We start from the raw sequence: 25,256 nt of genomic DNA, 5'->3' as shown, positions 1-25,256 counted from the left end.
TGGGCCATACAAAATTATCAACTTAAAAATTAGCTATGAAAAAAGCTCCTAGATTTATTGAATTTCAAGTCCCACCTGCAGTTGCCTTGGCAGGGCCAGACCCAGTGATTTTGAGGGCCCTATATGGCCCACGGGCCTGAAGTTCCCCACCCCTATGGCAAATCCCAGTCTGATCTGAGCCCAGAGCTGCTGAAATTAAAAAAGATCTTAGAGATTATCTGGTCCAGGGGTTCCTAAATCTTTGGATAGGCAGAGTGGTGGGGTCAGTGCATCCCCCAAAGTTGTATGCAAATTTGTGCTCTATAGTTTCCAACACATTCTCAAACAAGTGGAGTCCAGCTTCTTACTTTACAGGTGAGGCAAATGAAGCTCAGAGAGTTGGACCTATCTAAGGTCGCATTACAAGTTCATTGATGTAGTGGGGAAAGCACTGAAGAACAGTGATTTTAAAACTGGGGTCTGTAGAATTCTATGACATACCTCAGTGATTTTACAAATATTTGATTCAAATTCCACTTTTAAAGTGATAATAAATTATCAGACACTTGAAACAAAAAGGAGAAATTAATTTAATGTAGACCCTGATTTAAGACTGCAATTGCCTTTTATGACTTCGATTACTATTTTTGTTTTTAAAGCCTCGTTGATTGGCATTAAGTAAATGTTATAAATGTGAATTTAAGAATTTATCCTGATAAAAGATACTTTAAATCTTTCACCAGTGTAGTTTCTTTTGGGAAAGAAAATGGGGGGATTTTGCTAAAAAGAAGTTTGAAAACTACTGGCTCACTATTTACTAGCTGAGCAAACTTGGGAAGACCTGGTGGTATTGTGAAATTCACAGAAATAACAGTTTAAAAGCCACATAGCTTAAAGATCCTTGCCGGGTTTCCTCCAGCTTAGGCTAGTGTGTTCTGTTAGGATTACAAAACCCCAATCTATTCCCTTCACCTGGACTGAAATTTGGCCTAGGTCTCAAGGTCCAAAACTAAAGTTCAAATTTAAGGCCTGCTTGGGCATGAATGCAAAGCTTCTCTAATCAAATGAACTCTGACAGTCTTGCAAAGTTGTTTTCTGCATATAAAATGACTGCTGCTGGTGGTATGTATATGGGTGGTGGTGGAGGCAGGCACTGTCCCATGAAGATGCATTTAGACACCCTGAGTCTTTGTCATTAGACAGTTCCATGTTTGATCCTAGCATTGTTCCTTGCCAACCATGCGGTTTTGGGTAAGTTTTAACCTTTGAGCCTCAGTGTCCTATCTGTAAAATGGGGACAATCGAGCTGTTTTGAGGACAAAATGATAGAACGTATGTACAAGTATGTACAAATATTTGAGCACAGAGCAGGGTACCTGGTGCTCCACAAATGGTAGCCATTGATTCAAGACATTCAAAGATTGAATGTTGCAATGTTGCATGTAACACCCATTCATTTTATTATCATTTATTATTATTTTTTAAGTAGAGGATATACCTGTGATTAGCTGGGTGACAGCAAGAAGTGAGTCCTATTTTGTTTGGATTAAGGCAAAGGGACGTGAAAGCAGTTAAGGATTCAGGGGGTGCATGGATCTCCAATTCCCCAGGAAAATGTATGGGCAGGTCCACCAGAGGGGGAGATGGACTACAGTAGCCTCTCTTCCTCTGGCCCTTGAAGAGCAACCAATAAAGCCAAGGCAGGCAGCCCAGGACGGGGACGGGAAGATCTGCAGCGCCACTTCTAAAAGACAAAAGCCACACACACTAAATTTGGGAATAAACAGGCTCACACCCAAAGAAAGTTAGGAAATGTGCGCTCTTTATTACGTACAGCATTGGGATGGGAGGCCACTTGGCACACACTCTTGCCCTCACACTCTCACCCTAGGCTACCTCCTTCCCAGGTGATTTAATTCTAGACTCCTGGGCTATGAACCCACAAGGCAGAAAAGCAGAGATTGTTTCGCATCTGGAGACAGGAAAACTCAAGGAATAAGAAAATATTGTTACTCTAAGTCTGGGAAGAGATTTTCAGCCAGGATATATGGCTGTTTTCTGGTTCTCTGTGGTCAAGGGTGAGCCACCTCACAAGAGATAAAATCATTTTCAAATTATAAATGCCACCTGAGTTCCAAGTCAAAATGTTCCATATATACCTAATAAACTAAGCCAGGAACTAGGATACATGGTGGTTCAAGGTTTCTTAAAATAAGCTTGGAAATGGGGTGTAGGGGAGGAGACACTCATAGGCTGGGATTGACAGAGTAATCCAGTTAAGGACAGATAGGAAGAGTGTTTCTGGGTAAGGAAGCAGCTATTCTTAGGCTTCTCTAGGTGAATTCAGCCTCAAGGAAGTGGTACAAATGTCACCAGCCAGAATTCCAGACCAGTAAGAGGAATGCCAGGTTGCTCAGGTCACAGGCATTTGTGAAATGGAAGGTGCCTCCTAATACCACAGATTAAGCAACTGTGGTTCAAAAGGGCTGCCCACTTCCTCTTTCAGCATCAACATGTATGACGGGAAAAGAACCCCAAGCAGGAAAATGAGGAAAATATACATCTACATAATATCCTAAGTCTGACGGCACCTTCCCCAGCTCATTGCATATTACGTGCCCAATATACTGTGAATTCTTTATACTACTGAATGAATGGGATCAGTAACTGAGATATTTCAGTGTACAATAGTTAATAGCATGCAAGACAGTAAAATATAATGGTTTTCTGAAGATATATTTTTAAGAAGTATTAGTCCTTAAGCTATTCAAGTGGCTATAAAAGTAACTGCTTATAGGACTCAGAAGATTTTATTTTAAAAATCAAAACTATTTAGGACCTGATGTATGAAAACAGGCAAAAGTGAGAAAAAAGCACTTGTGAACAGGTATTTATCTGGTTTGAAAGACAGACCACAGGGGAATCATTGACTCATAAAGAGACTCAAAAAAGTTAAAAAAACAATGCCCACATTATTTTAAAAGAACCTCTATAATAGTGGATTTAAAAGTCTTTCAAAGGTTTTCATTGATCTTGACCTTCTTCCAAAGCTGACTGGTACTCGCAAGAAAATGCCTAGTCTCGATTGAGGATTATTTTGAAACATGGTTTGGGTTTAGAAAGTAAATGGATGTTAGAAAATTTCCTTCAGTAAGATTCCCCGGAAGTAAGGCACATGTGGCCCAGAGAAGCTGGTTGTAGCTTAAGGTCACTGTTTTTCGCAAAGCATTTGTCCAGCCAAGGGTGTCAGGTGGTAAATTGCTTTGCCTGGCTCCTGAAACAAGGTGTAGAATGACTCAATGAAAGTCAAAAAACGAGGGATTTAATGTATTACACAATGATCTAAAAATATGGACTTTTAAATACTTGATTATCTTATAGAAATCTCTCACACAGTATTTATAAGCTAACAATCTTTATCTGTTGCTAGAATCACTATACAACCTAAGAACATCACACTCAACACAAGGAAAAGGAAAGTGAGGGAGAATAGTCAGAGTTCCACCTACTCTCTCCTCTGGGTGAAAGACTAATTTGGTCCCTGCTTCGTCCTCAGAAGGGAAGAGCTTATCTCTGTGTTGGCCTGTATGCCTCAGTGTTTTACTCCCACAAGGCCTTGCAACATATCTATGGGCAGAGGGAAGACAATCGTGGAGTTTTTCTCAGCGGCAATGGTGGTCAGTGTCTGAAGGTAGCGGAGCTGAAGGGCCGCAGGAGATTCAGTGATGACCATGGAGGCTTCTTTCAGAGCCCTGGATGCATTCATTTCTCCCTCAGCTGCAATGACCTGTGGAACAACCCAAGGAGAGGTCAAACTGGAGAAAACAGCAGGTGTCAAGCAGCAATCACAAAACTTTCTAGGCAGTATGCCAGAATAGTTTTAAGGAAATCCACTTCCCTATGCTCAGTTTCCATGTTCTTTTTTCTATAACTGAGTGTGCGCTGGAGGTCAAGACAGACTTTTTTACTGTTGCCTTCTCCCACTTTCCAGGCACCAAACAAAGGGACAGTTCAAAACACTGTGTGGGGGCTGAGAAAGTGAATGGCTTTAACGACTGGATACATCTTTTTGCAAGTCAGAAGGATTTCCAATTCTTGGATTTCGATGAAAGGAAAGAGGACCTTATTTAACTGAAAGCTGATGATCACTAAAAATATTTTTTGATGAAAGACCACCTTATTATTTTTTACCTAAGTCTGTGAGAAGGGGCAAGTGCCAGGTATGCTAGACGAGAATCCTGTAACTGTGCTCCGTGGAGAGCACAGCAGAGAGTGCACAGTAAACCCTGCCTCGAGGTCAGCGGGCTCTGATTTTTTCCATGTCATCTCAGATGTCCAATTAGGCACTTTTTTTGTCTGGAAATGAACCAACTGCAAAGATACCTCATCTCCCACTACGAATCAACATGCAATCTCTTGGCAGGGAAGCCAGACCCACTGGCTAGACACACATTTTGTTAACAGAAAAGCTGCTCAGAGCTAGCTGCCAAAGATGTGAACCCAATACTACTGTAAATGTGGGCCAAGTATATGCTGTGGATAGGATCTTAGAAAGCGAAGCAAGATACATGTGGGTATGTCGGGCTTTTGCCAAATGCGCAGTAATCCCATGTCAATCAATACTTTATACTATAGACCATCATTTTAAAATCTGGCATTTTCAAGTATGTGAGATTGGTACTGCTGTCTCCTTCTGCAGTCCAGGTCTGGGAGAAGGGCAGAGAAAGGTGATTTATATTTTTGCACTCCACCCTCTCAAGTAATAAATGACCAGGCCCAGAAAAGGAGCTTGAAAGCACATCTCAAGCATTTTCCTGAGAATTATGAAAAAGGAAATGAGGGGTAATGCAAGCACAAAAGAGATTACATTTCAAGTCACTAAGAGTTGATCTAAAAACTTTAAAGAGATTCAGTTAACATACTGTAAAACTGGTGGAGAATCTGTCCTCTTTTGTGACTGGCTCCTTTCTCTCAAATTATTTTCAGGAGCACTTGTATGTGCACTCGCCTTGTTGTACAGTATTCCTTCACAGGAATAAACCACACTTATCCATTCGACTAGCAATGGACACTGGGGTCATTTCCAGTTTGGGAAATTACAAAGTTCTGCTGTGAATAGTCTAGGACATGCTTTCTGTAAAAAAATGAGTGCATTTCTGTTAGGTACATACTGCCAGACAGTTTTACAAAGTGGTTGTACCAATTTATACTCTCGCCAACAAAATATGAGTACAAGTACCTCCCTCTCTCTCTTAAGCCATTCTGATAGATGTTTAGTGTGGCATCTGCTTGGGATCTGAATTTGTATTTTCCTGATGCCTAATTAACTTGAACTTTTCTCTGAAATCTTTTTTTAAAATTTTTAATATATCTTTATTGATTTCAGAAGGAGGAAGGAAGAGGGAGAGAGATAGAAACATCAATGACGAAAGAGTCATTGATCAGCTGCCTCCTGCATGCCCCCAACTGGGGATCGAGCCCGCAACCCGGGCATGTGCCCTGACCAGGAATTGAAACACGATCTCCTGGATCCTAGGTTGATGCTCAACCGCCGAACCACGCCGGGTCAGGCTCTCTGAAGTCTTTTAATCTATAGTTTCTCCTATCCTTTTCCTTTGCAATTTATTTACTTTAGAAACTGTGACCCCCATCCCCCATTTTCCACGAGAACTTGAATATGGAGTTTTGAATATATGGCCTTATGGATGCTGCAGGGTTTCTGTATTTTACAGAAGGGCTGGACTCATAATGATTCCCACTGTTGGCTCCAACCTTAAAGACAGACAGAGCCACTGCCTGGGTCCATGGGACTGCTTCCAGACCAACCCTACAGCCCCATCCAAATGGGAGCACGGTAATTCAGAATTTTAATGAGCTTTGTTTATCTCCTTATTGTTTTAAAAGGAAGATAAGAACTCTCTTTCCTAACTGGTGAGAACACTTGCAGAAGAGGCTTGGTCCATTTTGGAAAGTCTCAGAAGAGGCAGTGAGGAGCAGAGGGGAATTCTAATTTCCACAGCCACTAACAGACTGTGAGACCTTGAGAAAAATCACTTAACTTTTCTAGGCTTCAGTTTTTTTTCATCTGAATAGTGGGATGGCAAATAAGTTTCATTTTTAGAGCCAATTCCAAGCAGTTGATTGTTAACTAGAGTGCTATAGAAGGTCAAGTCTAAGCTCAGTGGAAAACTGTGCTGTGGTTAATTACTGGCATGGGAATAGGAGGGTGGAGTAGCAGCATCTGGGCCAGGTATTTGTCACCTTCAGAAGATAATCTCTAAGGACTCTTTGGGCTCTGATATTCTGTGTAGTCTATGTATGACAAATTCTGTTGTTCTGGGGCTTTTGGTTAATGACATATTCTAGGTATAAGTGATTCCCAATTTTCAAAATAATTAGATTCTAGTACGGTATATTTAATATTATCATAAATATAATTTAGTCTTCTAAATGTGATGATTTTGAGAGAAAGCACTTGGGGGCTCTGCAGTGTCACCAGGTTAGCATCGCAAGCATCAGTGATCACATTAGAAAAACCTAAAATTTCTGGTCAGCAGAAAATTCTGGATGTATTGTGTCAAATGAACTACTATTCTATTTGGGGCTGGCTACGAAATTATAGTGACCCATTTGTGGCTTAAAGGACATTCTAAGAAAAGGGCAGGATTCTATGGCTAGACAATTATCTCCAGTTACTGCTATTTTTCTAACAAGAACAAATTTGCTTGCTCTTTGTGTCTTGAGGGATCTGTCAAGTCCACAGTAACCCCTCCTACCAAAACTGCCTCTGTTCTCTCCACGCATTCACAGGCAAGGGGCCCTGAGACCTGATTAGCACCTGGCTTTACCCTTCGACCAAAGACGGACCAAAGATAATCTCTCTGCTGTGAATTTGGAATCAGGGCTAGCCTGCCTCCTTCAGTGTTCAACTGGAGCCAGGGAGTCCCGGCCTCAGACCATCTGCAGTGAGATGTGGCCCAGGAAGTGAAATGACTTACTCTCTTCAGTCTTGACTCATTTCGGGTCCCTGGCTACAATTCTGAGGAGGCTCGGCTCTCCTTGGCTCTCCTTAGCTCTCCTTCCTACCCTCCGGTTTGTTGAGATATCCCTGTGTCCTTCGGCATTATCATCTCAGTGAACCCTCTTCTCTGGGCTAGGTTAGCAGATACTGCACTCAGCACCTCTCAGAGGGGTCCTGCATCTCTGCAGGGTGCAGACATAGGCAGGGCTGATGATGAAAAGGAGGGAAAAGCAGACATCAAAGAAAGAAGTGAAAGACAAAAAAGGAGAGAAGAAAAGGAAACAGGAAGAAGAAAGAAGGTTCAGAGAAAAGAGAGAGAATGAAAGGAGACAGAAGAAAGGAATGAACGGTGAGCAAAATGATGAGGTCGCCCGAATTTTTCCCTTAGAGGGAGTTGGGAGAATAAAGTACAGGACAGACACTTAATAAAGAAAAGAGGTAACTCTGTATGTGCTGATAAGCCCGCGCGACGCTGAGTGCAAAAAGCAAGGTGCAGAGCAATATGTATAGAGTGACCTACTTCTGTAAAACAGACAAGCCAATAGTCTAACAACCTAGTCAAATAAAACCCAAATAAAGCCCAAACGATAATCTGGATGTGAATACATTAAACTTAAGAGGAGTGACCTCTGCAGAGATACAACTTGAAGTGACAGGGAGGGCTTTTCATCTTTACTAAATACTCAGGATTATTTCTAATTTTTAAACAAACATGTTTTACTTTTTGTAATTAAAAACAAAAATTCAATAGGAAAAACAGACTACCAAAAAAAAAAAAAAAAAAAAGACCTTGGCTCGGGCCTCCCGGGATGCTTCCGCTTCTGCAGCCATAGCCCTCTGGAGCTGCACGGGCAGTTTCACATCCTTGATTTCCACCCGCTCTACCTTGATTCCCCAGTCATCAGTGGCATCATCCAGGCTACTCTGATAGGAAGAGAGAAAGCAAATAAAATGGTCAGCCCCAGTCCAGAGGCCTAAGGTTGCTGACGACAGTGGGACTGGGAGCAGATAAGGCGCTGGTTCACTGAGGAGCTGAGTCTGATTCTGTTACTATAAGATAATTAACGCAGGCAAACTTTCTCTAAGAAGGCCAGATAGTAATTATTGATTTTCAGTCTGCTGCAACTATTTAACCCTGCCATTGTAGGTCAAAAGCAGCCATGGATAATACATAAACTGATAGATGTGGCTGTATTCCAATAAAACTTTACTTATTAAAACAGGTGGCCAGGCGACTCCCAAGCTAATATGACTCCATGTAAGCCATGTTGCTTCTTTGTGCTTCAACCTTCTCCCTTTACAATGGTAGGAATGAAATCCTACTTTCATTTCCTATGGTTACTGTGGGTATCAAATAAAATCATAGATTTTACACACAATGAAATCTATACAAATAATAAGAATTCAGATTTTATAGTGCTTTTTAACAGGTCAGGTTTAATCCATCATCTATTATTCAGGCAACATTGGAAAGCATAAGACTTACCAGGGAAGTCATGGGACTCACACAGGGAATATAGCTGTAACAACACTTGTGCCATGCCAAATGGCCTCTGAACTATTATGCTAAAGAAAAGGTTAATACTAATTCTGCAAAATAAATACACACTGGAGGGAAAAAATAATGCATGACCTGAGTGTTATTACTCATAAACTATTTGTGTGAAAAACATTCCCTTCCATCAAGTTTGAGAAGACCTTTCTACAAGGAAAAAAGACCAGTGGTTCCCCAACTTTGAACTGGTAAGTTCTCAAACAACCATTGAGCCTTTGCTTCCATTTTCAATTTCTAGTGAGTTACAGCATTGGTGCACTCCTCACCTGCATGTTGTGTGCAATTTCTTCTCTGTCAGAAAGGATCTGAGAAAGGTTCTTGGTGCCCAGGACATTCCTCAGAGTAGTTTGTGCCAACAGACGGGTTGCAGAGTCAGCGTTGGTGATATTTGCCACAGCCAGGGTTGCATTCTGAACGCGGTAATAGACCACACCATCCACACTAACTGTCACTGAATCTTTAGTGAGAATCTACAATATAAAGGAAGCAATTTTACATCTGTCAACCAACTTTTTCTTTAATATAACAGTAAGTAATGTTATTCTGTAGAACTTCTTATAAGTCTAGCTTATTTTCTTCAGTAAGTCCTATTGACTGAATGTTTATGTTCCCTCAAAATTCATATGTTGAAACCTAATCCCCAATGTGTTGGTATTTGGTTGTGGGGGTGGTTTGCTCATGAGGGTAGAACCCTTATGAATGGGATTAGTACCCTTATAGTAAAGCATCAGAAAATCTTTAAAATCTTAATATAGTACATTCAGTTATTCATTAATTTCATTACCTCCTTCAATCATTCAACAAATGAGACACCATTCAGTAGCAGGCATTGTACTGGGGATAAAGGTATGAAAAACCTTGGTTTCTACTTTCAAAGAGGCTAAGGAATCAAGGGAGACGTTAAGGAACAAAAAGTGGGCAGTTGTAGGTGGCAGGAGTGATACTTGAACTGAATCTTGAAGGAAGAAATAAAAATTTTGAGAGGGTGGAGGGTAGAGTGAAAGAGTATTCAAGGCAGAGAAAATAATGTGTGTGGGAGAGCCTAGGCTTATCAGTATTACTAGAACTATAAGTAGCACAGTATTACTAGAACAAAATGTGAATGGGGAATGTTTATATAGGGCAAGGTCAGGGTAAAAATATCTTCACAGCATGCTACATAAAGATGCTTCATAGGACATAATCATAATGTGCCAATGCTTCCTACCGCCTACAGGACAAGTCCCTACTTTGGTATACAAGTCCTTTGACACCTGGCCCTTTGACATTTGGCTCTCTGGCCTCATTCTTCCCCACTCCCTCCTGTCCACACTATACTAGACGAGGTGTAGACTCCTGCACGCAGCATGTTCCATGTTCCCTGGTCTTTATGTGGATGTCCCCTCTGCTTGGATGCCCTGCCCTCTCTCTTCCCCTCATAACATCAGGCTGAGCACATTCTTACTCAGCATTCAAGTCACAGCTCCAGTGTCCTTTTCTCTGTGAAACTTCCCTGACCCACTTGGCAGAGTATGCCCTTCCCTTCACACTTCACTGCAGTGACATTATTTATTTACATCATTCTTTCTCTATTGGACTATGAACTTCTTTAGGGCAGTTCGTCTCAAACATCAACACTGATGTTTCTATCTCTCTCTCTCTCCCCCTCTCCTTTCCTCTCTCTGAAATCAATAAAAATATAGTAAAAAAAAAGTGAAATGTGGCCGGAGGAATAGTGATTGGTGAGGAGCATGGGAGTGAGAGTTAGGAGACCTGGAGTTTCAACTCTGCCTATACCTTTCGGTGACCTCTACCTTTTAAACTGTTTGAACTAGAAATTCCTCATCTGTGAGATGGGGCTAATAATACTGCCCAATTCTACACAAATTTCTTTGAAGATCAAATAAGAAAATGTTTGTGAAGGAAGCCCTCTTGAATGTGTTAAGAGCTATGTAAATAGAAAATAGTAATGACAATTATATTACACAGCTGTTTAGTCCTGCCAGATCAAAGCAGTAATCCTTTTTTTAGGAATCTAAATATACTTCTAACTTGAAAGAGAAGTGGGAGATTTGTAAATAAATGTATGGTACATTACCATCTTCTATGAAAGTTAATTCCTTCCCACGATGTGATGGGAAAATGTGTATAATTTCTAAACAAATTCTTGACAGTGACTTTGCCACAGCCAGAGCTTTCTAATGCTGTAGCCTCTCTTCCTACTGTTTATCGTAGGCAGCATGTTTATCTCTCTCACAGTAAGTTCACAGGGGATTGGAAAAAGGACTGCCTGCCAAGTTCCAATCCGTTCTGTGTTCAGCAGCTGGCAGGAAAGCAGAGAGCAGTTGGAAGGCAGAAGCACACAGCAACCCTGCCAGATGCCTGCAGTGTTTATAGAGGAAAATGCCAGGATTCCCAGCTACCCGGCTACTCTCCTTCTGAGAGTCAGTCTTTCCTGCAAGATGGGAAAACATGCAGAGAATACAGCAATGCTCTCAGTCTTGTTCTTGGGGGCAAAAATGATTTCTGGTCACTACATATGTGTGGATTATGAGATCTGACCTCACCAACTACTTGGCTTAGCACCAGCAAGGAAGTTCCAAGGCAGGTTTCTGGATTATGTGACAAGAGAAGACAGCAAGGCTAGGCTCCACCGCCCTGTTGGATACCTGGCTTTTGGCCAGGAAGTACTGACAGTAACTTTCTGTCCTTCCCTTCATCATGTTTTTAGGCTTTCAGTCTGCAATAGTTATTATGCCTCCTTAGACATAAGTACCAGGATGGCCATCTCTACTTCAAGGGCCATGAGGGAGCTAATGCAGAATGCATTTAGCATGCAGTTGTGGAAAAAGCACCAGATGGGGAATCCAAAGAGCTGGATTTTTGTCTTGTTTCTACCACTGTAGCCCAGAGGAATTCCTTTGTCTCACAGTAACTATATACTTTCTGCAGTTTCAACTGTGATATCTGTAAAATAGTTTGAAAAAGCAAGGAACCTATAAATTAGGTTCTATTATTATAATCTTTATTTTATAGATTAGGAAACTGAGGCAGAGAAATTGCAAACCTTGCTCAAGGTCACACAGCTAGAAAATGGTGAAGGCAGATAGGCTCTAAACCTATGCTCTAACCACTACACATGCTGTCTCTCATTGTCAAGCACTTTCACACATGGTATTTCAGTTATTCATAGCAAAAGATCACCTTACCTCCTGAGGAGGAATATCAAATGAAACAGTCCTCATGTCCACTTTGATGAAGCTGTCAGTGCATGGCAGGACAAAAAACAAACCTGCAACAAAGATCCACAGAGGATTACAGAGAGATACCAGCACCTAAATGGTTTACTTCACCTGTCAATTCGAATAGCATCAACCTAATCGACAGTGAGTCACCAATCCATCTCAGTGAATGAGCCAGAAGCTATGAATGTTATCCTTTACTCCTCTTGTTTACGTCCCAACCCTAACTGTCCCTACCAATGCAATGGATTTCATCTCCTTACTCCATTGTGACTATCACTGCTCTCACTTAGACCAATGCAATCACTTGCCAAGTCATCTTTTGATTTCTTCCAGTGTCTCACTTCTGATCCATTTTCTAAGCTGCAAGCAGAGCAGTCTTTCCTGAAATACAAACTCCTGAGCAAGCCATACAAGGTTCTGCATGACCTGCCCCAGCTTACCTCTTCAGCCATTCCCCTCTCCTCATGCTCTCCACTCTGGCTGGGCTGTGACCTGCAGTTTCTTGAACCCGAAATACTCTCCTCTATATTGCTTTGTACATGTTGCTATTTATGGCAGGAATACCTCCCTTAATACCTTTTCATGCCTCAAGACTCAGCCAAGTTGTCACCTCCAGAAAGCCTTGTCTCATCCTACTAGTTTGGGTCAGTCATTCTTCTCTGGGTTTTCACAGCTATCTGGATCATAATACTTATCACAAGGAACTGAAATTATCTGTTTCCTTGTTGGTGTCCCACCACTAGACAGTAAGATCCTTGAGGACAGGAACTGTGTTACAGTCTCCCATGAATTCTCAGAGCCTGGAACAGAGTAGGAGCTTAATCAAAGTTTGCCAAAAACAATGACTCAAAGCCTTTATTTTAGTAGGGATTCTCATGCTCAAACTTTACTGCTGTAGCTACTCCTAGACTACAATAATCTTATCAGCTCAAATGGGAAGAGGAGGGGAAAGGAAGGAAAGGGTAGTTCCAGCAAGACTGTCTAGCACCCCTGCTATTGTTATACAACTTGTTACATGAAGAACTCTTCTAAGTAACAGAGAAAACCTATAAGGGAAATCACATCAATAAAAGGAAGAAATAAATTTCAGTCTTCAAATCTAGAACCCCAGTACTGACCAGGTCCCTTGGCTCCTCCTTGTAAAATTCGACCCAGTCTAAAGATGATGGCTCTTTCATATTCTTTTACAATCTAGATTAAAAACATAAATAATAATTTAATATGAAGAATACAAATATTTATATGCACAGCTCTTTAAATGTATATTTCTGGTTTAAACAGGTTACATGTTTTCTTCTCTATAATCCAGATTATATCTACAAATATGTCCAATGTCTAATACCCCCAAGTATGATATTTATTTATTTATTTATTTACTTACTTACTTATTTATTTATTTATTTTTACTAATTATAAAAGCAATAGATATCCACTGTATAAAATCTGGGAAGTAGAGCCCTGGCCAGTTTTGCTCAGTTTGAGCATTGACCTGTGGACTGGAGTCCCAGGTTCAATTCCAGCCCAGGGCACATACTTCAGTTGCAGCCTTGATACCTAGGCCCGATCCGGGCATGTGCAGGAGGAAACCAATCGATGTGTCTCTCTCACATCACTGTTCCTCTCTCTCCCTCCCTTCCACTCTCTCTGAAAAGCAATGGGAAAAATATCCTTGGGTGAGGATTAAAAAAAAAAAATCTGGACAGTATAGAATAATATACAGAAGCAAATCTACAACCTCACTTCTCAGCTGTCAACATTATTCAATTACTCATGCATTATTAATACAGAAAAAAAAAAGCTGAAGTTTTCAGTTTGTCTCCTGATTTCTTAAATTATAATAATAAACTTACCTGAAAATTCTTGGAGCACATTTTATCTTTTTAGGAATATGTAAATGATAGTCATTTATCGAAGTATTAATAACATTATAGAAAAAATAACCAGCATTTAGGAAGTGCTTATCATGTGCCAAGCACTGCAACAAGTACATTTAAATACATTAATTCATTTCATCCTCATAAGGGCCCTATGAAGTAGGTGTTATTATTTCCTCCTCCCATTTTACAGGTGAGGAAACATGGCAAAGGTCACACCAAAAACAATGGAGCCAGCAGTCAAACCTCAGCATCCTGACCCTGGAGAACTTCTCATAGGACCATTCCATCCATATCCCAGACTACAGAAAACTTCCGATAGTGATATTCTTTAACCTTTGGGAAGACTGACTAAACTATGGCTGAAAAGAACTTTCACGAGTCCATTATAATAGGTGACTAGAGTGAATTTTCCAAAAGAGAGATAAAGGAAAAAGAATTACAGGCCAGTATGATCTCTGTCTCTCTTACACACATGTACATACAAAGTGGGTTTCTGTAGTTAGGAGTTGACACCTTTCCAGATGCGAATGAAATATTCTTTACCTTTATGCACATCCATATTGACAATGGGAAAGTTGCGACTGTGAACAAGAATGAGACAAATACCAAAATCCATCCACAAGCTCCAAGGCCTGTATTGGGGCTATCTGCGAAAACAAAAAATACACAGCTCTTATTGTTACTAGAGCAGCCACCACCATCGTCCTCCTTATTACTCACTGAAGGCCTGTGCTTGGCATTATCCTAGGTGTTTTACACGGATTTTCCCATCTACTCCTTATAACAATCTTAACATAATGACACACGTATTTTTATTATTCTTTTCTTTATCCAGCCAAGTATTGACTATGCCCTGTACTTTGTACTGAAATTGTAAAAGCGAGTAAGACCAATCCCAGCCATCAAGAAGATTAAAGTTTAGTGGGAAAGATATATAGATTATAATAATACCAGCTGGTAAGTGCAGATATAGATTATCTGCTCAGAATATTTTGAAAACACAGAACAGTAATTCACACAGTTGGGATGGAGGTGAGAGTGGAGTGGGGTGAGGTGGGGTGGGTAGGTGATAATGGTGGTTGTTAGAGGGCCTTCTTGTGGGATATGATGGCTCAGGAAAATACCAATGAAAAGAAATAAGAAGGAAGGAAAAGGGCATTTAGGCAGAGGGTACAGCATAATTAAAGGTGAAAACCTTATGATATATGAAGATAAACTCATTTAGATTCTCTTTTCAAAAACTGACACCTGTAAAATATTTCACTGTAAAATATTTCACCTGTAAAATATTTCACCATAATTTATTAAACATTTCCTGATTAGATAGCTTGTTTCCGATTTCTTAGGATTATAAAAATGCTGTAATGACATCTTTGTACATAGTTTTCCTCTCACATTTCTAATTGTCTTACTTTTCTATATCATGAAATGGCTTTTTGTCTGATCATAAAAGATAATTCATGTCCCACTGCAAAAAATTCAGAAAAGTATAAAAAGGGGAAGCCTGGCCAGCATGGCTCAGTGGTTGAGTATGGACTTATGAACCAGGAGGTCATGGTTCAATTCCCGGTCAGGGCACATGCCTGGGTTGCAGGCTTGATCCCTACCAGGGGGGGTTTGAGGGAGGCAGCCGATCAATGACTCTCTCATTATTGATGTTTCTATCTCTCTCTCCCTCTCCCTTCCTCTCTCTGACATCAATAAAAACATATTAATAAAAACGGAAAAATTACACAATCTAAAGATAATAGCCTTCTAATCCTTTTCCTTATATATGTTTTTATAAATAAATAAAATTTGTAACTTACTTTTCTTAACTCTAGATGTAACCCTAACCCTTTTTAGCCTCTGCTGCTATACATTCACGCCTTTTCTATTCTAGTTCTTTTTTTTTTTTTTTTTTTAATCAGTTATACTTCTATCAAGTTAAAACAGTAAAATAGTTCTACAAGATTAGCACAGGAGAGCAGTCCCCTGCTCACCTCTTCCAATTTCTCCTTCTTCAAAGGCAATTGCTATGGGCTATTTTGGTATTTATTTCCATGTTTTCAAATAGTTTGCTTATTTTGTTACTTCTTGCTTTTTCAGTTTTAAGCACTATCTGTTGACTTTCCACTATGGAAAACAACTGCTCTCTTTTCCCCTCTCCCCCACATAAATATATCCGTCCTTCCGATAACATCATAATTTTGATTAGATCAATATCAAATTTTATATTATGAATATAGAAATGCAAGTCAAAGCTAAGCCATGTTGTGAAAAATAGTTTTCATCTTCTGAGAAAGAGTCATGTCTGGACTTGTTACCTCAGCTGGTGCGCCCAGCTGTCACTGTGATTGCCTTTCACTATCATCCTAGGAAATTCTTTCCACTTCCTGTATCTAGTGTCTTCCTCATTATTAGGTTTTTTTCTGTGAAGGACAGAGGGGTACTATCATTTTTCTTATCAACCACAGGTTTCTGCTCTATTTCCAGGAATTGTTTTAATAATGGGAGGGAAACTGGCAAGAGGAGAAGAGATGCCAGGCACACATCACTACTCAGAAGATAGGGCAACGACGGCAGTGAGAGAACACTTTGAATAGACAGGAGGCCAAAAAATGAGCAGAGTTATGGCTGGGAGCACGGGAGAAAAAGAGAGACACAAGTTGCATCCAGGTCATGTGCTCCAAAACACAGGATGAGAAACCAGAAATACACGGTGCACTTTGGTCATCTATGACTTTATAGTCTTCTGATCCTGGGTTGTAGTGTGGGGCAAACATCCTTACGCATGCTTAAATAAAAGTGATCTAAGTTAATCCTGGAGATTTCTAAGTTATAATTTTGGGGGAATACACATATTCACCAAGAGACTATTCCAAGCCACAGTGCTGCTTGTGGAGAAGCCTCTATCAGGTATTATGATAACTTATAATAACCATTTTTAGATGGTTCATTATGCACCAGGTACAGTTCATTATACGCTGCTTACAAAGCCCTGTAAAATATTTTTAATTCCATTTTACAAAGGAAGTAACTGAAGCAACACGACTTTCCCAAGGTCACACAATGGAGGACCCGGGATTCAAATATAGGTCATCTTATTCCAAAGCTCATGTTCTAAATCAATTCACTCTGACCCTTTGCCTCTGAATTTAAAAAAAATTAAAAATACTCATTAAAGAAGTTTTGTGTTTGAAGCACTTTCTTAAGGCAATATTCAAACTGGGAAGCAAAGAGGAGTTCTGAGAGTGAAATATGATATTCTTACAGAGGAAGCTCTCTTAATTCCAGTGGTATCTATTTATAGAAAAAGATAGTCTCAAGGCTCTTTGCCAGATTCAGACCTAGGTTTCCAAAGTGAAATGGATTCCAAACAAGGAACAGACTGGCCACAAAGACTTATGTGGCAGCTCTTGGTGCTTTCTAAAATACCCCTGTATTGCCCCAAGTCTCCCATATCTGTCCCAAATATACTAGACTACAGATTCTGGAAGGGCAGGAATGTTTATAATTCATTTTTATATTCTCAATGTTTAGCACAGTAACTGGCATACAGTGGGTATAAAATAAAATCTTACCAAGCTTTCCAGCAGGATGTATTTTCTTGCCTCTGAATCTTGATAGTGTTTTTTTAACCTTTCTAACGGCATTTATATTTTGCCTAATACTTTAATTTAGTGTGCATTTAGATTCCTTATTAGACTGAGATTTCCTGAGAATAAGGAGCATCTAATTTTCCATTTAAATTATGTTACTTCTTAGTCATGTGATCTTTACCTCTTTCAACCTTAGTTTCTTCACTTGTAATAGATAATTAGACTGGCTTTGTAGGGTTGAGGTAATGCTGAATAAATATGGTTGGCAGTTTTCTGTAATCCTCCTACTTTACTCAAGTGTTCAAATTTTCACAATAAAAACGGGAAAATAGGTAGTATTTACCTTTTTTGATAAAAGCCTCTTAGACCACTTAATTTTCCCCGTACTTCATGCCTCCCTCCTGCCGAGTGAGGCTTGGATATTCTAAGACTCTCATGAAGTTCATTTATGAATTGAATTACTAAATTACTGAATTATTATCCACAGTAGGAAAAGCCAGAAAGTCTAGCCTAGTGTGTGTATGTGTGTGTGTGTGTGTGTGCACGTGTCCTCAGTTTCCGTTGCCACATTATGTTTTTGAGAAGTCTAGATGAGTATATAGAATTACAGATTAAGAAAAACAACAAATTAAGTGGATATTCTGATAACTGGGACTGGTCTTTCACATTTCAAATGCTCAGCTAGAAATAATCAGTGTGCATACACTGGGGAAATGGCATCATTTCATATTATTCTAGTGTCTTTAAAATAAAACTATCCTATTTTCAACCCTCAAAATTCTTCCCCACTTGGTTACAGCTCGAAAATATACGCAAATCACATTCCTCAGAGAGCTGAAGTTTAAACTCCACCAGGCCATAATGAACCCTTAGTTACCTACCACTTACAGGCTAAACAGCAATATGTACACATCTAAATAATAAAAATGACTAATATTCCATTCTTTCATAATGATGAACATTGAGGTTGTGTCCAGTTTTCTCAATTAGAAACTCTGCTGCACTGAATATATTTTTAGCAAAGTTTCCATAACCTTTATTATGTATACAAATTTTGCTGAAAAGATGAAACTGCATAATTCTTAAATTTCTCTTATTCTGGAGATATCTTTTACTATTACTAATAAAAACCATTCATTGAATGCCTATTACATGTCAGCCACAAGCTCTAACTCCTTATATACATTATTTCTAATGTTTACAAAAATCTGTCAGGTAGGTATAAAATATTCCTCCAGGAGCACAAAAGTAATAAAGCAAAAGACTTTCTGGGAGGAGACAAAAGAAAACAAATTAAAAAAACATGAAACAAATAAAAAAACAACAACACAAGTTGTACGGTAATTTTTGTTTGGTTAGCTACTGGAAAAGCAGTGAAATATTCTTTTCAAGATGATAAAGGGCATAATTTCAGAGCACTGTATGGTATTAATGATCCCATGTTAGCTGATTTACGTTAATGTCTACTGAACTTGGCACTTGTACTGGAAATGACATGGAATAATACATTCCACTTATTAATGCCACTTTATTCTAAAGTTCAAAAGATAGTGAATTTCCTCTTCAGGGAAAGGCCAGAAACCTGTCTTACACAATATCTGGAAGTCTGACACAGATTCATATGCATTATTACACACACACAAAGAAATGGATAAGCCAAAGAATTACTGAAATACACAAGTAGCAACCTATAAAGGACAATCTTCTCCTCCCCCTTTCCTGGAATACAGGTGAAATATTTCATGATGTAAATTGCCAAGAATAGTTTGGGTGGGGAAAGATAGGATAGCTAGGAGTTTAGTCTCAAAAGCACATGCTATCTGTTGTTTTTTTTAAAATATATCTTTATTGATTTCAGAGAGAAGAAGGGAGACGGAGAGAGAGAGAGAAACATCAATGATGAGAGTGTCATCAATTGGCTGCCTCCTGCACGCCCCCAACTGGGGATCAGACCCGCAACCTGGGCATGTGTCCTGACCGGGAATCAAACCAAAATCTCCTGGATCCCAGGCCGACACTCAACCGCTGAGCCACGCCTGGCTGGGCTGCTAGCTGATTCTAACAGCACTTTTTAAGGGGCAACAGTAGGTAAAGATGAAAAAGCCTTGGAAATTTTCAAATTTTTCTTAAAAGCACATACATTCAGGATATGTGTTCTTTGGGACCACTACTATTCCTCATCAGAAATCTTATGCCAGGATTTGGCAAACTTTTCTTGTAAGTAGAGAGAAAATAAATCTTTTAGGCTTGATAGGCCATAAGTCTGTTGCAACTACTGAATACTGTGCCATTGTAGTGCAAAAGTAGTCACAGACAACAATACACGAACAAGCATGCCTGTGTTCCAATAAAACTTAACTTATGGACAATGAAATCTGAACCTCAGATAATTTTCATGTGTAACAAAATCATCTCCTTTTTAAAAAAAATCCACACACTTATAAAAGTAAAAAACTATTCTTAGCTTGTGGGCCATACAAAAACAGGCAGTTGCTGCCCTGGCAAGGTGGTTCAGTTGGTTGGAGTGTAGTCCCTTCTGTACACCAAAAAAGATTGAGGGTTCAAGTCCTGGTCAGGGCACATACCTAGGTTGTGGGTTTGATCCCTGATCTGGGCAGGTATGGGAGGCAACCAATTGATGTTTCTCTTTCACATTAATGTTTCTCTCTCTCCCTTCCTTTCTCTCTAAAAAGCAATAAAACATATCCTCAAGTGAGGATTAAAACCAACCAAAAAAAACCAAAAACAGGTAGTCAGCCAGAGTTAGACCTGTTCTTGTTCTATGTCATACAGCTAGCTCTTTGAGGAGGAGGACTTCATAAATCAAATAATACACTTGATCTTTCTTCCAGCTTTTCAATTAACGGTACATTTCCCAGATTCCCAGTTTCTCTTTCCTTTGCTTGTTTTGAAACAAGGTCTTTACCAGGCCTGATAAATAAAAATTCAAGGTGAAAACAGGCAAAAGAGCAGATGAAGTATGTAAACATAAATACGTTTTCAATTAATCAAAATTTTACTATAACTCAGTTCTTCAAATGACTGGAATTTTAGAGGAAAGAGACAAAGAAGGAAAGGCAACAAGAGGAGGGAAGGGAAAATAAGAGAAATAGAGAAAGAGAGTAAGGAGGAGAGTGACCAAAAAATAAAAGAAAATGAAGGTGGCATCCTGCAGACAGAAAGATTAAAACAGGTAGAGGTAAGAGAGAGGCAGAGTTTAGTGCATACTATGGTCACAATAAATATATGATGAAAAAAATGATAGTATCTACTTGGAAATCACAACTTGCAGCTCACTTGGGCAGAGGCTTGCAAAACAAACAAGCACACACTCCAACCCATCTTCCAAATGATTATTTTAATTAGGCAAGGGTTACAATTCTTTGAATGCCCTTATCCTTAAACCTCTAAGGAAAAAATTAGTCTCTGGGCTAGAATGGCTACAGGCCAGATGGAATTAAGTAAAGAACCATGACTGAAAGACTGTAGCTTTTCCTTCCTATTATTAACCATCTATAACTATATATACTAGACCAAAAGAACTGATACTGATTAAGCATTATGTGATCTGAGTCACAAAATTTAAAATGCAGTTACCATGAGATACTAAGGAATGGAAATGGACTAATCCTTTTAAGAATGATTTTTTCAATAAAAGTTGAAATCAAGGAAATCCTTTGCTTAACTTGAAAATAAGGAAATTAAAAATTTTCTTTCCCAAGCATCTTGAGGATTTTCTGTAGCTTCCCTTCATTCAAAGGTTTCTAGCCATAAAGGGAAAAAATAGGTGAGAGTACCCTCAATAATTTTAAATTTGAACCCCTCAGTCTTAAATTGGCCTTCCTCTCCTAATCTGCTATAGTACTCCATTCCTCCCTAAACAACCTTTAACACACTTGTTAATTATTCAATGTCTGTCTTCTTATGAGATTTTGGCCTTGTTAAAGCAGTACAGCATAATCCCTGCAGAGTGGCTCTGCCACTTATTAGCTGTGTGATCTTGGGAGGTAAAACTGCGATATCACAGATGACATAATACTGTGTATTAGGGAACCCTACAGATTCCACCAAAAAACTACTAGAACTGATAAATGAATTCAGTAAAGTAGCAGGATATAAAATAAACATTCAGAAGTCAGTTTTTATACACCAATAATGAACTATCAGAAAGAGAAACTATGCCCGGCCAGGCGCGCCTCAGCTGTTGAGCATCCACCCAGGATCCAGGAGATCGTGGTTCGATTCCCAGTCAGGGCACATGCCCCGGTTGTGGGCTCGATCCCCAGTGAGGGGTGTGCAGGAGGCAGCAGATCAATGACAACTGTCTCATCATTGATGTTTCTATCTCTTTCTCTTTCCCTCTCCCTGAAATCAATAAAGATATATTTAAAAAAAAAAAAAAAGAGAAAGAGAAACTAAGAAAACAATTCCATGTAAAATTGCATGTACCTCGGTTCCAGGCTCAATCCCTGGCCCCGGCCAGAGCTCAAGTGAGAGGTAACCAATTGATGCGTCTCTCTCACATCAACATTTCTATCTCTCTCTTTCCCCCTTCCACTCTCTCTGAAAAAGCAATGGAAAAATATCCTCAATATATAGATGAGGAATTTACTCTGGAGGTTGAGAGACCTGCGCAAGGTGACCCAGGTAGTAAGTGATGGTATTGAGATCTCAATTCAGATCTTTGAATTCTAAATTCCACTCTTATTTCTCCATACTACATCAGCTTAACACAGGTGCACATTCACAATTGAATAAGGTTGGTACAGTTTTCATTGATACTTTAGAACAGACATTTTATGGTTTGTATCTTTAAGACTAATCTACTGAAATGTCAGGCCAAATTGCTTATGGCTCAAGTTTTTTACCAGCCCCAGAGGACAAAGATGTAAAAAGAATGGAGAAATAAGTGTGCGTCAGAGAATTGACACTTCCTTCTTTCTCCTGACTGTAACATCTAATTTCTCTCTTTCCACATTTTAATTAAAAGGAGATTACTTATTAGGTACAATATATTTTCTTGACACTATCCAGACAAATAGTTTACCTGTAATAAGAACATATAATAAGGAACATGATGTTCACACCCTAAAATCAACAGTTTGGGTTATAATAAACTTAAAAAACTATAGACAGGAAAAATTTCCCACCAATATAAACCAGACATTTAACAATGTGATTTATTCCATGAAGGATCTTAATCTCCCTCCTGTTTCTTTTTTCTCTCAACAAACATTTTTGCAAACCTACTATGTACTTGATATATAACTTATTAGAGCAAAGGACACAATCTCTGTTTTCAAAAGCTTTTCTGGTCTAATAAAGTGATTATAATTGATAATTATAATACTGTGTATGATAGAGGTATGCCTAGAATGTCAGAAAGACAGACAGATGCTCACTTTTCTGTGGTTACGATAGTTTTCAGGAATATGTTTTCCCACACCTACTTAAAATATAGATTTTGAATCTAATCTCTATCATTTTATTAACATTAAAAATTATTTTTCTTCAAAGCTAACCAAGTAATCATTAACTGTCTTTTACAGTGTAAAATTTAAACCATCAGGTGGTACCAAGAACCTATTTGATCATTTAAAAAACCAGATAAATGTCAGCTTTTGTAGACTTGGTCCTCCGTTTGAGTTAATTTATGACCATTGATGGTTTAACTAGATTAATTATTGAAGAAGTTACAAAGTTCTCCCCAATCTGATGACTGTAACAACTGAAATAAACCAATTGGTCCCCGGCATCCGCTTACTTTCAGACATTCTCCCAAAGGAATTTGTTCTGTTGACATGACTCTTAATTATAACATATTTCTTTACAATCCACTTGCATTATTTCATTACAAAATGAATGCACTGGCTTTAAGAAAAACTAGTCTTGCCCTATGTTTGGTCATATTTATGTTCCTAAGATTAATTACCAGCAAAACATAAAAGGGACAGAATTCAGGCTTTTATATTCCACTACTTCCCTCAGAAGCAGCTCTCTAGAGCTGTCTTATTCAAGAGGTCGGGGTACTGGAAAAAGGACCTGCCCACTTTCTTATCCAGGAAAACAGCAGATGCGACATTTAAAAAAATTTTTTATGTTCAGTCAAATCCAAACTTAAAACATGGCTCCACATAAACTGTGACATGTAAGTTATTTAACCTGAGTATCAGTTTCTCCAAGTATATCCTCTCTGTTACACTCCTGACTTGGGAAGGTAACTCTGCAAGGTGCTCACTGGAGAAGAGTGAGCGATAAAGATTTCTACAATTCTTCCCATGCTCCTGGGAAGAAATTAAAGACCAGGATCACTGGGAGTGGGAAATGGGGCTTATGTGGGATGGGTGGACAAGGCAGGCTTTACGGACGATCAGAACAGATGAGCTCAATGTGGTGTTCTTTGTCGGGGTGCTGGAAAAGCGCACCCAGCCCCCTAAATTTCTTTCACTGTGTCATCCTGCCTGCAATTCCATCCATACAAATAATTCCTTCGGGTCGCTAGGAGCCCCGGGGAGGGAACCAGTACCCCTGGGAGGTTGATCGCCTCTCTTCATGACCCCCCTAAGCAGCTAGCCGATAATGGTTCAAGGTGACAGCTTTCTCAAAGGTACTAGTTCCTTCACAGGGGGGCAAGATCGAGCCCCGCACGGGTTCTGCCTTCAAGGCCGCGAAGGCCCCGGTAGGGCGGGGGGCAGAGGGGGAGGGGCGAACTTAGAATTTTTTTGTGAGGGACAAAAGCCCCTAGAGCGGGTCCCTAGGACAAAGTGGAGCGGCAAGGATGGGGCGTGAAGTGAAGCGGCGAAGAATGCGGGAAAAATGCCAAAGAGAGACTTCCTCCTTTTCTCCTGCAAACATGGCCCCACTACGCGTCGGGAGCAGGGGGCGAACCTCGCGGGTCGGTCTTGCTTCTAACGTGAAACCCGCCGGGCGTGGCGGCGGAGGGGCAGGAGCTCCTCCCAGCTCCGGAGGAGGGGGCTCACGCCGGGGGCGGGGGCGAAGGCCGGGCGGAGGAGAGGCCTCAGAGGGGGCGGGCGGGAAGGAAAGGGGAGTCGGGAGACCGCGAAGACGCGGGGTCGCTGGCGTGCGGCGCGGGGTCGAGCCCCGCCTCCACCACTCACCCGCAGCAAGTCACTTCAGCATTTCCTCGCCTGGGTGCCTTGCCGGAGATAATGAACCGAAAGCTCTGGCACAGGGCCTGGCGTCTGGCAACGGCTGGATAACGCGAGCCCGGGCGATGGCTCTGCGCGCTGGAAACGCGCCCTGCTGTTGGCGCGCCCGCGGCGTGCGGGGCGCGCACCGTTCACTCTGCTCCCTAACTCCCCTAAACCTGACCCCCAGCCAGCGAAGCAGGGTTCGTCATTCTCGGAGTACAAGTGAGGAAACCGCGGCCTTGAGCAGCGGTCGCACAGCCAAGAAACAGCGAAGACGGCCTTGGACCTCCGGGCTAGGGCTTGCCTCTGAGGAGAGGGAGAGGGAGGGGCAGGGGGCAACGGGCAACACCACCGGCCTCGTCCCGGACGCGGGGCTCACCCTTGAAGCTGTCAGGGAGCCGTCGGGCTTGGGTGTCCGCCGCGTGCCGCTTCTCAGACATGCTGCGGGAGCCGGAGTCACCTCTTTGGAGTCCCGATCGCCGAAGCCGAAGCCGAAGCCCGAGCCAGAGCCTCAAGGAATGACCCGGGGCTTAAGGCTCAGGCTTCAGCCCCGCCCCCGCCCCACGGCCGGGCCAATCCACGCCCACTTCCGAGGAGGACACGCCCCCATCCCCGCCCATCCACCCTTCCAACGCGACCGGAGGGTGTGCGCTTTCTTTTGGGTCCCAGGGCTAAGGAGCTCGGCCTGGGGGGTGAGGCGCCCCTCAAGGCGAGGGTCCTGGCCGAGGGGCGGCACTGGAAGAAAGGAACCAGGGGGGGCGGTGGTCACAAGGCAAGGGGCAGGGGCTGAAGGGACTGGGGAAGCGGCGGACGGGATGGCCTGAGGAAAAAGTGCGAGTAATAAAACAGCTGACGGATGAGAGAAGAA

General features: G+C 40.8%; 1 protein-coding gene across 1 annotated transcript; it reads right to left on the bottom strand.

The window, feature by feature from the left end:
* Nucleotides 1–1,784: 1,784 nt before the first annotated feature.
* STOM (stomatin) lies at nucleotides 1,785–24,913 on the bottom strand. Its single transcript, XM_016213748.2, has 7 exons — nucleotides 24,768–24,913; nucleotides 14,200–14,303; nucleotides 12,898–12,970; nucleotides 11,744–11,826; nucleotides 8,822–9,025; nucleotides 7,790–7,924; nucleotides 1,785–3,766 (listed from the first exon to the last, which is right to left on the bottom strand). Exons 1-7 carry the CDS (start codon nucleotides 24,826–24,828, stop codon nucleotides 3,572–3,574), a joined length of 855 nt encoding a protein of 284 aa, XP_016069234.1. The 5' UTR covers nucleotides 24,829–24,913; the 3' UTR covers nucleotides 1,785–3,571.
* Nucleotides 24,914–25,256: the final 343 nt, after the last annotated feature.

The sequence above is a fragment of the Miniopterus natalensis genome, chromosome 12 (genome assembly GCF_054644295.1).
Source record: "Miniopterus natalensis isolate mMinNat1 chromosome 12, mMinNat1.hap1, whole genome shotgun sequence".
NCBI lineage: Eukaryota > Metazoa > Chordata > Mammalia > Chiroptera > Miniopteridae > Miniopterus > Miniopterus natalensis.
This window is presented reverse-complemented; position numbering and strand designations above follow the sequence as displayed.